Source organism: Solanum lycopersicum, chromosome 5 (genome assembly GCF_036512215.1).
Source record: "Solanum lycopersicum chromosome 5, SLM_r2.1".
Classification (NCBI taxonomy): Eukaryota; Viridiplantae; Streptophyta; class Magnoliopsida; order Solanales; family Solanaceae; genus Solanum; species Solanum lycopersicum.
The window spans coordinates 9,191,568-9,204,425 of NC_090804.1; the positions used below are offsets into that span (position 1 = coordinate 9,191,568).

Here is a 12,858-nt window from a genome sequence, read left to right on the forward strand (position 1 = left end):
CCGAGTTCGAGATGAAGGAGGTCGTCACTTCCTTCGAGTGTCGTCTTGTGGATGTGCTTAACGTAGAGGAGACCATCACTTTGTTGGAGCATCAACTTACAGAAGCGCTTAGCACGATCGAGACCCTGAAGGCCGAAGTGAAAGCACTTAAGGAAGGTGCGGAAGTTGAAAGATCGTCGTCGTTCGACCGAGATAGGGAGGCTAGGGTTGAGGCTCCCAAGCCACCTATATTCAAGGGCCTTCATGACGCTCAAGAGGTGGAAAACTTTCTATGGCACTTGGAGAATTACTTCAAGTGTAGTCGGGTGAGAAGCGACGAGAACAAGATCAACACTGCCATGTTGTATCTTTCGGAGATAGCCATGCTGTGGTGGAGGCATAAAGAGTTTGAGATAGGGAAGGGGCGTTGCACCATTAACACTTGGGAGCAATTCCAAGAAGAGTTCAAGAAGACATTCTTCTCTAACAACGTCACTATGAGGAGAAACACAAGTTTAGAGAGGTGAAGCAAACGAGTAGCATTCGCGCATATGTTCAAGAGTTTACCACCCTCACGCTTCAGATTCCCAACCTCACGGATGAAGATATGTTGCTTCACTTCATGGATGGGCTACAAAGTTGGGCCAGGATGGAGTTGGAACGCCGATAGGTCAGGACGATTGATGAAGCCATCACGCAGGCCAAAGCGTTGACAGACTTCAGGCACGAGAAGCCCGACAGAGCCAAAGGAGATGAGATGAGATGAGAGGTAGTCATGACAACGGTGGGGGAGATCGTGACAAAGGTGAGGAGCAACGGCCACATCCTAAGAAGCATGATACCTATAAGTCCGATGGCAAGAACTCTGGATGTCATGGTAACACGGAGAGAAAGACAGAGGTTGCCAAAAGAGGTGGTTGCTACATATGTGGTGGGCCGCATGGCTATACAAGGTGCCCAGAGCTGAAGAGCCTTGGTGCTATCCTGCAAGATCGGAAAGAGAAGAAAGCACATGAGTAAGAACAAGGTGCGGAGACGATGCAATTGGGCTTGATAGGACTATGTGGAGCTATCACTAAGCAACCGGAGAAGCCGAGAATATATGGCGCGCAGTATGTCAACATCACGATTAATGGAACACCCGCTCGTGCTATGGTCTACATAGGTTCAGAGGTCAATATTATGACCAAGACGGCAGCGACAAGGTTGGGGCTGCGTTACAGTCCAAGTAACGCCCAACTTAGGATGGTCAATGCACCACCGACTCCCATGAGTGGAGTCACGCATGGAGTAAGCATCACGCTAGGCGAGTGGAAAGGTAAAACTAACTTCACTGTCACTCATTTATATCTCTTTGATATAATTCTTGGGCAAGAGCTTCCAGGAGTGCCACACGGTGATCGATTCTTACCTCCAACGACTTCTTGTCATGGAGAAAGGAGGAACATGCATGGTTCCCATTATAAAGGCACCGAAGACAGAAGGACAGGTCCGACTAACGGACATGCAACTCAAGAAGAATCCTAAGAAGGAGAATTCGACATTTTTAGCCACCATTACAAGTTTGAAAGAAGACAATGGTGCTAAGAAGTCCTTGTCACCAGGCATGAAGAAGCTTCCAAGAGAGAACAACGTCGTGATGCCAAAGAAGTCGCCGAGGCGCTTGCCTCCTAGGAAGGAGGTAGATCATGAGGCCGAGTTAGAAGAGATAAAGAAGCAATTGAAAGAGTTGCGCAAGGGCATTGATCGAGTCAATGGACTATTGGTCGCGCATACGAGAAGATAAGACTCGATCGCCGATGAAGTGACGATACGCCGCAGACGTCGCATCAATAGGTGGGGGAGAGTGTCACGTCCTGCCACATTCTAGTTAAATTTGGCGTCCGGATAGAGGCAGAAGGATCTAGAGTTGTGGAGAGGTTTGCGGAAAAATCTAGAACATTCTAGATCAATCAAGAAGGCTAGAGAATTCCTTAGAATTCTCTAGAATAACTTAGACTTTTCAAGAAAGGCTTTGAAAGATCTTAGAAAGAGTATACTTTTCTAGAATAGGGGCTTGTAAGTAATTTTCATTTACACTTTGGCCTCTAGGTAATAGTATAAATAGGAGGCTCTCATTTGTAAACCAACCAAATAAAGTTATAAGCATTCTCCAAAGTAATACAAAAGTCTTCTTCAAAAGCTCTCTTTCTTTTCTTTCTAAGTCTTTCAAAGCATTCTCTTAGCTTTCCGAGTCTTAAGGCTTCCTTGAACTTACAAGATCTTGAAAGATTATTGAGTAAGTCGTCGAGGGCCGCATCATCCAGACGGACGTTGTCGGTTAGCAAATACTCTAAGTCCGTGACATTAGGCTTCAAATGTACACTATCTATTGTAATTTTTTCAAAAAAGAACATTTCTTTCTTAGTTTCCTTATGGACTTTTATCTTCATTTCATGTCGGTTAGGTTAGAGGTTTGTGTCGTAAAAATAATCTGTGTCGTAAAAATAGTCTTAACATCGTAAAAATAGCCTTGGCGGAGATATAAAATAAAATTATATATAATAAACGGAAAAGGGCCTAAAATGCCCTCAAAGTATTGAAAATGGTACAAAATTACCCTCCATCCACCTATTGGCTCCAAAATACCCTTTGCACTCACCTATTGGATCCAAAATACCCTTGTCATCCACCTTTTGGTTCACAATTGATCACTTATTTAACGGTTTTATATTTAAACAATTTAAATATTTTTTAAAATATGTGGTGCTCAACTATTTGTTATAATTTAACTTATTAGTAGAATTTATATATCAATCCATTACCCACCCATTACTAATTAAATTCCTCTTAATAAACCCATCACATTATTAATCAAACTACTACCAATTGAGTTTTTTTAAAAAATTATAGAAAAAAATTATCATACATTCAAGTGGCTAAATAAAAATCACCGATAAACTTAAAAGCCTGAATATGTTGATCTTAATTATTCTTACTTCTCAATTATGTGATGTTACTTCATAGATAACTTTTTTTTAAAAATAATATATTAAAGGTTTTAAAACAAATCATAAATACTTATAAAATTAAATTTAAAAATAGTGCATGAATTAATTCGGGATGTATTACTTGTTTACCTTTAATCATAAATTTCTAATTCAATTTTGAAAGAAAGTGTCCTCCTAAATAAGAGGCTCAACCTAAATTTAATTGGGGTTTCGATTAGGACTCGAATAATTTTGGATGTCATTTTCAGGAATCTAAAATTTCATCGTGTTTTAGTAGTGTTTATGACGATTTTGATATTATAATTGGATCATTAATTGAGTGAGGTTTAGTTAGTAATGAGTGGTAGTGGGTTGGTTTATAAATTATATTAATAAATTAAAATTATAATCAATAGTTGAACGCCAAGTATTTTAAAAAATATTTAAAGAGTTTAATTTTAAAATAATTAAAAAAGTGGTCAATTTTGAACCCAAAGGTGGATGACAAGGGTATTTTGGAGCCAATAGGTGGATGAAAAGAACATTTTGGAACCAATAGGTGGATGAAAGATAATTTTGTACTATTTTCAATACTTTAAGAATATTTTAGACACTTTTCCGTATAATAAACTCTCATGTCTGATTTTTCCTTAAAAAAATACATATGACGAAAGCTTACTACATTGTACTACTTTTTAATCATATAAGTTAGTTGGGAGTTACTCTATTTTAAAAGTTAGAATATATTTAAGTACATAATCTTTCAATGAATAAAACTGAAAATCTAATAGGATGAGTCATATACTTTACATTTAGGTCAAAGTTATCTATTTTGGTTTACATGTTAAGGTCAAAAAAAGTTAAGAAATTCTTTCTTGATTAACTATGGAAGTGCACATGGTTTCACTCACAAAGTCACTTTGTAAATATAGCAAACTACAACTTCTCCATAACAAAAATAGATTAAATAACAAGAGAGATAAGAATGAGGACCATCTAAGGATACTTTCCTTTTTGAATGCTAATGAAGGATACACTTTTCATTGCACACAACTTTTTCTATGTATAAATCAATTCTATTCTTATATATTTTATTTGTACCTTGTATTCTATGTTTAATAATATAAATACTATAAAAGTTAACAATTTTATTTTTGTTCATAAATTTTTAAATATTTTTGGAAAATATTATTGAGAGAAATTTTACCATTTATTTGAGAAATATATTTCAAATTTTAGAAAAATATGATATATACCCATAAGCTTTAAAAACTATCAAAACTAATCATAAGTTTGTATTACAAGTCAATTGGATCTTTGTTGCAACAAATAATAAGTTGTGTCCATGACACTTGAGCAATGTGGTAGTTTAGAGGGAGTGCAACAAATATCATTCCATACAACGTGAAATAGACAAAACAAATAACTTTGTTACGTTGAGTTGATTATTCATCATTTTCTTCAACAACCATATCATCACTACTTTGGTGTTCACGTAAAAAATTATGTATCACTAACAACTATGATAGATGGTTTTTTGTAAAAGAAAAAAGTTTTGGTGTAGAATTTGGATTTTTAAAGGATCCCAAATAATAATATTTGACCCAAATACTACTTTTTTTCCCTAGTATTTAGGAATTTGGGTTATTTGCCAAAAATATTCGTCAAATAATGACAAATTGTATGGACAAACACTATTTACCAAATATTTTCCCAAATTTTACTTGAAAAATTTATGAACAAACGAGTCCTTAAAATAATTTTTCTGTGTATTAAATTTTATTTTATAAGGTACATAATAGATGACACCTACAAAGTGAGAAGTGAGAATGGATTACTATGGACTTTATTGCAGGACTAACTACCACAGTGGGTGGTTGTACTCCATTCGGGTGTTGTTGACAAGTTTATCACTTTCCCCATTTCATCTCTGTTCGGGTGAGGTATACGGCGGAGAAGTTAGCCGAGCTTTGTATCAGTTAGATTGTGGATTGCGAGGAGTTTCAGTTTCTATTGTCTCTAATCAAGGTTCATTGTTCACTTCGATTTGTGAAAGGCATTGCAACATGGTATGGATACTCGGTTAGATATGAGTATAACCTTCCATCCTCAGACATATGGTCAATCCGAATGGACAATTCAGGTGTTAGAGCACATGTTCGAGCTTGTGTGATTAAATTTGGTGCTAGATGGGATTAACATTTTACCCTTAGCAGCTTTTTCCTACAACAAAAATTATTTGTTTCACTATTTAGATGACTCTTTTTCAGGCATTTTATGACACATGGTGTAGATCTCCGATTGAATGGATTAATTTAGTTGAGGATGGATATTAGATACAGACTTGCTTAGAGATGTTATGGAGGAGACCCAAACCATTCTTTGATTGTCTATAAAATTGAATGGGTGATCCTTAAGTTACTAAAATGTGTAAAGGTCATTTCTTTGGTGTTCGAATGGATTTGGATATGACTTAAGGTCACAAGAACCCCCTAGCAGAAAAGTGAGTTGAAATCTTTATTTCTGATTAAGTTTTGTCATAAGATTCTACTTAGGTCAACTTCAAACGATCATATCTCCCAGCACATAATGAATTAGGTGGTCTATGACATACCAAATTAAAGGTCTTCGAATCCTCTTTCTAACGCCACAAGTTTGCCTCATTTCATGTCCGGAGTAAAATTCATGACCTTTTTACTAAAGACTATCAAACTAGAGTTTTCTGAGTCTGTGAACGACGACCCCAATCGACGAGCCGTGGGTTGAATAACGATCCGTCCTGTCAGTCAGTCCTTAGAGTACTGGGGTTAAATTTTGGGACCCAAATCCTACGGGTCCAACCAATGGGCCGTGGGTGGACCTATTAGGCGTCCTTTGGATCTGTAAATGGACTTTTAAGACTATAAAACTCAATATAGAATCCACGGATGGGATCAGCGTTGCGTGGCTCAAATCATGACCCGTAGGTGGTCTTGCAAACAGTTTTTGAAGAGGGATAGTCTAGTCTTTTCCCACCCTCTCTTTGTCTAACCCACGACATTTTTGCACCTAATTAAGGTTTGATTAGTGTCTAAACATTATTTTATGTTCTTTAACACTTCAAAGACTTAGAGTAAGAATTCAAAGAGGAGAAATGTAGAGTTCCAAAAGAGTGAACCACTCTGTATGACCACCTTATTATTCATGATATGTTTATTCCATTCTCATAAAACACAAACAAATTAAGTGTATAATTAAAAAAAGTTAACTCAAATAAAAAGAATAATTACTCATTTTCTCCTACCTATGTTAAATAAAAAATCATTCAATAAACCCATCGTAAATCCACTAGTGTGGTCCTCAAAAGAGTACCTCCATATATAGTCAAAAAAAATTGGGGCATAACCTTTTAATATTTTCAGAAATTGTTACACAAAAATAGTCTATGAAACAAATAACACAGTCCTATGCCCATCCTGGCCATGTGAAATTAATCAGAATTTTTTTTTTGTTTATTATCAATCTATCTAATTTAACACTGCCAAAAACTCACATACTGACATTTACATTAAATATTGTACACCCCCCAACCCCAAGTGTCACTCTCAATTGATGTCTACAGCTGCCTTTTGTTACTTAGCTACTAACCGTTACAATTTCGAAAGTATGTATAATCAAATATTGAATGAAATTATCTTTTTTATATTCTATATATGGTAGAGCAATGATGTAAAAAAATCACAAGAATCATTATTTATGTATGGTCTTTTGGGTTAAGGTGTCATAGAAACTATTCCCAAGATTCCATAGAGAGTGAAATAGTGGGAGGTAAGTTACAAAAGTCACTCTGTATTTTTAGGAATAATATGCACTACTTTCTAGGTTATAGAGTTAGTACTTCATCACAGAGAAAGAGGAAATTTTGTTCCCTTTTCCTTTGTATTATTTTCTCCATTTTATATTTTATGTGATACTAGAAAAAAGAATATTTTTCAAACTTGTATTGTAAAATAACTTTTAGATATTTGTGTAATTAAAAATATGGAAGAAAAATTTGGTGATGTAGTGGTGGAATTGCTCTATCCTCAACTAGACGTCTCAGATTCGAGCTGAGTATGAAAAAAATCATCTCTACTTCTAGATGGATCCTATAGTACATTGTCTGAATTTAGTAGAGTTTCAATAAAATCTCCAAACACCAAGTGAGAAATCAAAAGAGAAAGAATGTCACACAAAATGAAAATAAATTTCTATATATAAGTAGTGTAATTTTTTTTATATAATATCAAGTTATTTTCAGATAGTTATAAAAAAATATCTAATTATTTGTTACTACATGTTAGAATATACTAATAATAGTATTAAATTATTATTATTTTTACACTAGTGTAGTCTAGAGTAGTTTATTTTTTGGTGTGTAGCATGCAAATGAAGAGTATTTTAGTATTAAAGTTTTGAGAGTGGATCTGAACTTGTATCTCAAAAATTCATAGTTCCAAGGCTTTAGTATTCTCTGCTTTGCTCTTCAGCATGTGAATGGTCAGCTTCTCTTCATCTTAGTTTATATCATTCTTTACTCTCTTACTAATTAAATTAACTTCACTTGTTTTTCTAAAGATAAGTTTTTGTTGCATTTGGTACACTTAATTTAACTTAGCATATGATTTAATTAAGTGTTAAAACATAAGAAGGTTTGTAATTGTTGAATGTTGATTACCTATTGTGTCTCACTTGTTTGTGTTAAGATAAGTTTTTGGTTGCATTTAGTACAATTAATTTAACTTAGCATATGATCTAAGAGTTAAAATCATAAGAAGGTTTATAATTGTTGAATGTTGATTTCCTCTTGTGTCTCACTTGTTTGTGTAAAGATAAGTTTTTTGTTGTATTTAGTACAATTAATTTAACTTAGCATATGATTTAAGTGTTAAAACATAAGAAGGTTTGTAATTGTTGAATGTTGATCTCCTATTGTGTCTCACTTGTTTGTGTAAAGATAAGTTTTTTGTTGCATTTAGTACAATTGATTTAACTTAGCATATGATTTAAGTGTTAAAAACATAAGAAGGTTTGTAATTGTTGAATGTTGATTTCCTATTGTGTCTCACTTGTTTGTGTTGAGATAAGTTCTTTTGTTGCATTTAGTACAATTAATTTAACTTAGCATATGATCTAAGTGTTAAAATCATAAGAAGTTTTGTAATTGTTGAATGTTGATTTCCTATTGTAATTGATGAAAAACTTTGTATTTGTAGATCTACCTTGTAAATCCATGGTAATTGTTGGAAAAGTAGAAGTATTCGTGGTGGTGAAGGTATTTTCCGTAAGATTTTCAACAGTAGAAGAGTGAGAAAATGAGATCTATAGAGGATAAAGGATGTTTGAATTATGGACAAAAAGAACAAGAGGTTGTAGGAGGCAGTAGTATGAATTTTGAGTTTCATGGAACAAATCGAGCTTCGACTCATCATAGAACAGCAGCATTAGGTAAACCAACACCATCAAAATGGGATGATGCACAAAAATGGTTAGTTAATCTATCAAGAGGAGAAAAACATCAATCGAAAGCCACACCTCGAAACTCGAATGCTGATGACTTAAGGTTGATTGCACCTGTTCCAAAGAAAGAAGAGTATTCGAGTGACGATGAAGGAGATTCTAGTATGATTCAATTTGAAGTTGAAACAAAGAAAGTTGATTGTGATGAATCAATATGGAGAATAAATAAGAATAATAACAACTTTGCATCCGTTGTTCGATCGATATGTGTGAGGGATATGGGAACAGAAATGACACCAATTGCAAGCCAAGAACCATCAAGAACAGCAACACCAATAAGAGCCACAACTCCAGCAGTAAGAAGCCCAATATCATCAGGATCTTCTACTCCTATTAGGGGACAAAATGGGACAATCGAAAACGGTCAAATTGTTGCCAACATTGGTCAAAACAGGGGAAATGCAGGGACTACACGAGTCGTTCGTGATGTAGAAGAAACTATTGACAATGAATTAGCAGCTAAGAAGGAAACAGACCATCCCAACAAGGTTAATCCACTCGAGACTCGTGCAATGGCGTGGGATGAGGCTGAACGTGCTAAGTATATGGCAAGGTAATGTACTCAATAATCTGCCTCACTGATTCGGAATTAGTACTCATTGTCAGTTTCAACACTTCCGTCAAAATCTATAAAACCAGTTTCAACACTTATAAGTATTTATTAACAACTTGTAATCATATGAGTAATAGCAAATAAATGCAGGTATAAGCGCGAAGAGGTGAAAATACAAGCTTGGGAAAATCATGAAAAGAGGAAAGCTGAAATGGAAATGAAAAGAATGGAGGTAATATATCTTAATCCATTTCATTCCCTATATGTTCTTTCCTGTGATGGTAACTATTCGAGTCATCGTTAGAGGCGGATTTAATATTTTAAAATTCATTGATGCAAATTATCAGTCTTTCGAAAACAGTTCTCTCTACCTCTACAAGGCAGTGGTAAGGTTTGTATACATTTTACCCTTTCCATACCCCACTAGTAGGATTTCTATGAGCCTAGTGGTAAGGTTTGCATACATTTGATCCTCTCCAGACTCCACTTGTGAGATTCCATCTCTGCTTACATTCTATCATTTGCAGACCTCACTTGTACGATTTCGCTAGGTATATTATCGTTATTGTTGTTACGCTGAGTATGAACTTAATATCAATTTAACTTTTGAAAATAATTAACTACCCTATGTGGTATACTAAAATTACTTTTTTCACGTATGATCACTGAACTTTATCGATTGATTTTGCAGGTGAAGGCAGAGAGAATAAAAGCAAGGGCAGAGGAGAAGTACAAAAACAAATTGGCAGCATCAAGAAGAATAGCAGAAGAGAAAAGAGGTAATGCAGAAGCAGAGTTGAATGAAAAAGCTGTGAAGACATCAGAAAAGGCAGATTATATAAGGAGGACTGGTCATCTTCCTTCTTCTTTCTCCTTTAAGTTACCTTCTTCTTTCTGTTGGTAATAATAATAATAATAATAATACTATCTATTTGTGTATCTATAATTCACATTTACTAACTATTACTACTAGTAACTTTCTTTCTTTAATTAATATGTGCAAACGTCTTTTTATTTGATGTAGTTTGACTCGACACAAATTGTTATGATGATATTTGTGTGGCCATACACATCTCTCTTCAATTAAGGAAATATTAAAAGAATAAAATTAAAATGTCAATTCTTCTTCTAATTACAAGTATGTAATAAAAAAAATATAATGTCAAATAAAGTGGAATGGAGGGAGTAATGTCGAAATGTGTTTTGGTTGGTGATTTGTTTTTTAACTATTATAAGGTATTTGTCATGTGAGTCTATAAACCATACCTTTCATTTATCTTTTAGTTTATTCTATCGATTTAGTATTCATATTATGATATTTCTTATGCTTAAATGTGTATATTGTCAAATTTTTATGTACTTGTGATACCAAAACTCGAATGATATTTTAGTTTTTTTGCATTTAATACTTTTGAAAGAATTATGACAACAAGTTTTGGAATACATCGTTTGTCGCTTGTCCTTTTATTTTTATTAATTTGATTAAATTGGTTAAAGTATTGATTTAGCTTATCTATCGATTTAGAATACAAGTGTCATCACAACTTTAACTTTGGATTGTGACAACTTCTAATTTCCTTCCCCCCCCCCCCCTTCATTTTCTAGCTTTCTCAAAATAATGATCTAGGAAAAGATTGATAAGAGGAAAAACCATGTTGATCGCAAGTGTGTGGTTGTGAATAAATTATTTTAGAATTATTAAAGGAATAAATAATTATAAGATTTTCTAATACCTATAATCAAAGGCAAGATAAAAATAGTCTTATATTATATGTCTAAAATTATTATACTTTATATCTCAACCTAATCGATTTTAAAAACTATTATAGAGATGGTATTTGTCAATTACTTTAGTCAAAGTTAGCTTATGCAGATGCGGACTGTTTTACACTCTCTTGGAATCCACACCCCTCCTTACCCTCTGACAGTTTCCAATGTTTCCTCAACGTTACAAAATATTCTCATCTGTAATTGAATTTTAATATTTTTTATTATATCATTCTTTAAGTTAGTTTTTTTTAAAAAAATTAAAGAATATTTAAGTGATAACTCATAATTATGAGTTTTAAATGTCACATTACATACATACTTTTTCTTACCAAATCCATGCCGGTGTCATTACAAGAATTAAAAAAAAAGGACTTCACAATTCTTAATTAATATAAAGAATTGTAACTCGTTATTGAAGAATTATCTTTAAAATTTATGTAATATTATTTCAAATTCAGATTTAAGGTAACTGATGGATGACAGAGTCAAATTTGTTAGTCAAACTCACAATTGGGTGAACGAATTGTCCGTTTTGGTATATGTTAATTGAAAGTAAATGATGCCTATCATTCGGACAACTTTCTTATGTCAAAACTATTTTTTTTTGTTCGCCTCTCACTCAAGAGCTTCCACCTTTTTTATCTCTTAATAACTCTCACAACCTAAAGGTCGAAATTGAGGAACATTACAAGATTATATTGTTAGGTGAAAATGGTCAATGTTTAAGAATTATGGATGCATTTCTTTGATTAATTGAAGGTTGCTAGTCATCCACTTTGTCTAGGAATGACACATTACTAGTTATCTATAGCAGCAACATTACTAGCTAGTAAATTAAATTGAAATATTTTCAGAGGTCATGAACCCTATGATTGGTCTTATAACTGAAAATTAGTCAACAGATTTGAACTTACCTGGTTATGTTTAGAGTAAACTTTATAGTTTAGAATCATAATTATCATCAATTCTATATTAATAGTTCCATAAAATTATCAAATCATAGTTATATTTTGAGTGGTATGAAATCAAAGTATAACTATATTTGATAATTTTTTAAAACTATCTCTATAAAGGGTAATTAGAGAGCTGAAGTTATCATTTATCAGTCATGTAAACAAATGAAATTCTATTTGCACGCCAGCTCGAGACAAATAGATATATTCTGAACAATGAATGGGCATTATGTTCACATCCTATTTAGAAGAGAATATAAATTAATGACCGAGTGCATCATCTCCCTTGCCAGGAACATTGCAATGACCAAGCACACAAAATGGGTACCATAAAAAAAATATTACTTCTGGGAGTAAAGAGTTGCCCATTCAAAGCAAACACCTTCAATGCAAAAGAGTTCGAAATTCATCAACCACGGCGTGGGCAAACATTAGCAAAATGACCTGGATCACCGCAGATGAAACATCTGACAGTTATTGGTTCACCTGTTGCTGACACAAATGACACGTTACTGGAATGCGCACCACTCTGGCCACGGCCACGACCACGGCCACCTCTTCCGCTGCTAGTGGATGCAGAAGTATTTGCACGCTCTGCTCTTCCTCCACTGAGATTATCTTCCCATCTGTAGTACAGATAAAAAAGGTGTATCAACTAAACAAACTACTTTAACGTAATCAAGAACTGAGTAATACAGAGGTCTGAGCAATTATAACGAAGTTCAAATGTCAGCAATTCAATTTTTTCGTCCTCCTGAATAGCAACTACCTCTAATTCATAAAAGAGTTTCTAGCAGTATGATGATGTGGTTTCTGTTTGCAAATGAGTGTAACTATTAAAGTGAGATAGACTGACATTGTTTTACAGATTGTCGAACAGAACATGATATTGTCAACTATGACATGTCTGAGGCAGCTATTGGTGAAGAACTATAATTAGTTTTGAGCATTTACAGGGTTGCATCATGATAGATCATGGATCATACTATAATGAAGAATTGGAGTGAACAACAAGATAGAAATATTTATATATAGTAAGTTTGCAGGTGGAAACCATGTATAAAGATAAAGACTCGTGTTAAAATTTAGTTTTCCC

At 33.9% G+C, this 12,858-nt stretch overlaps 2 protein-coding genes across 9 annotated transcripts in view; one reads left to right on the forward strand and one right to left on the reverse strand.

Moving 5' to 3' along the window:
* Positions 1–6,549: 6,549 nt before the first annotated feature.
* LOC101262111 (remorin 1.4) lies at positions 6,550–10,029 on the forward strand. 3 transcript variants are annotated; one of them, XM_010322678.3, is made up of 4 exons: positions 6,550–6,755; positions 8,183–9,039; positions 9,190–9,271; positions 9,731–10,029. In XM_010322678.3, exons 2-4 carry the CDS (start codon positions 8,282–8,284, stop codon positions 9,941–9,943), a joined length of 1,053 nt encoding a protein of 350 aa, XP_010320980.1. In that variant the 5' UTR covers positions 6,550–6,755; positions 8,183–8,281; the 3' UTR covers positions 9,944–10,029. The 3 variants fall into 3 exon arrangements, with proteins under 3 accessions (XP_010320980.1, XP_004239190.1, XP_010320981.1); XM_004239142.5 differs by having other exon boundaries at positions 6,668–7,466; XM_010322679.4 differs by lacking the exon at positions 6,550–6,755 and adding an exon at positions 6,796–7,040.
* Positions 10,030–11,920: 1,891 nt separating this feature from the next.
* Positions 11,921–12,858, reverse strand: part of LOC101262415 (DNA topoisomerase 3-alpha) — a 45,099-nt gene continuing 44,161 nt past the window's right edge. For all 6 annotated transcript variants that reach the window (XM_010322680.4, XM_019214082.3, XM_069297920.1 and 3 more), the window contains one exon: positions 11,921–12,388. In XM_010322680.4, coding sequence (XP_010320982.2) covers positions 12,172–12,388 — 217 coding nt within the window. In that variant the 3' untranslated portion in view covers positions 11,921–12,171. The remainder of the gene's footprint in view (positions 12,389–12,858) is intronic.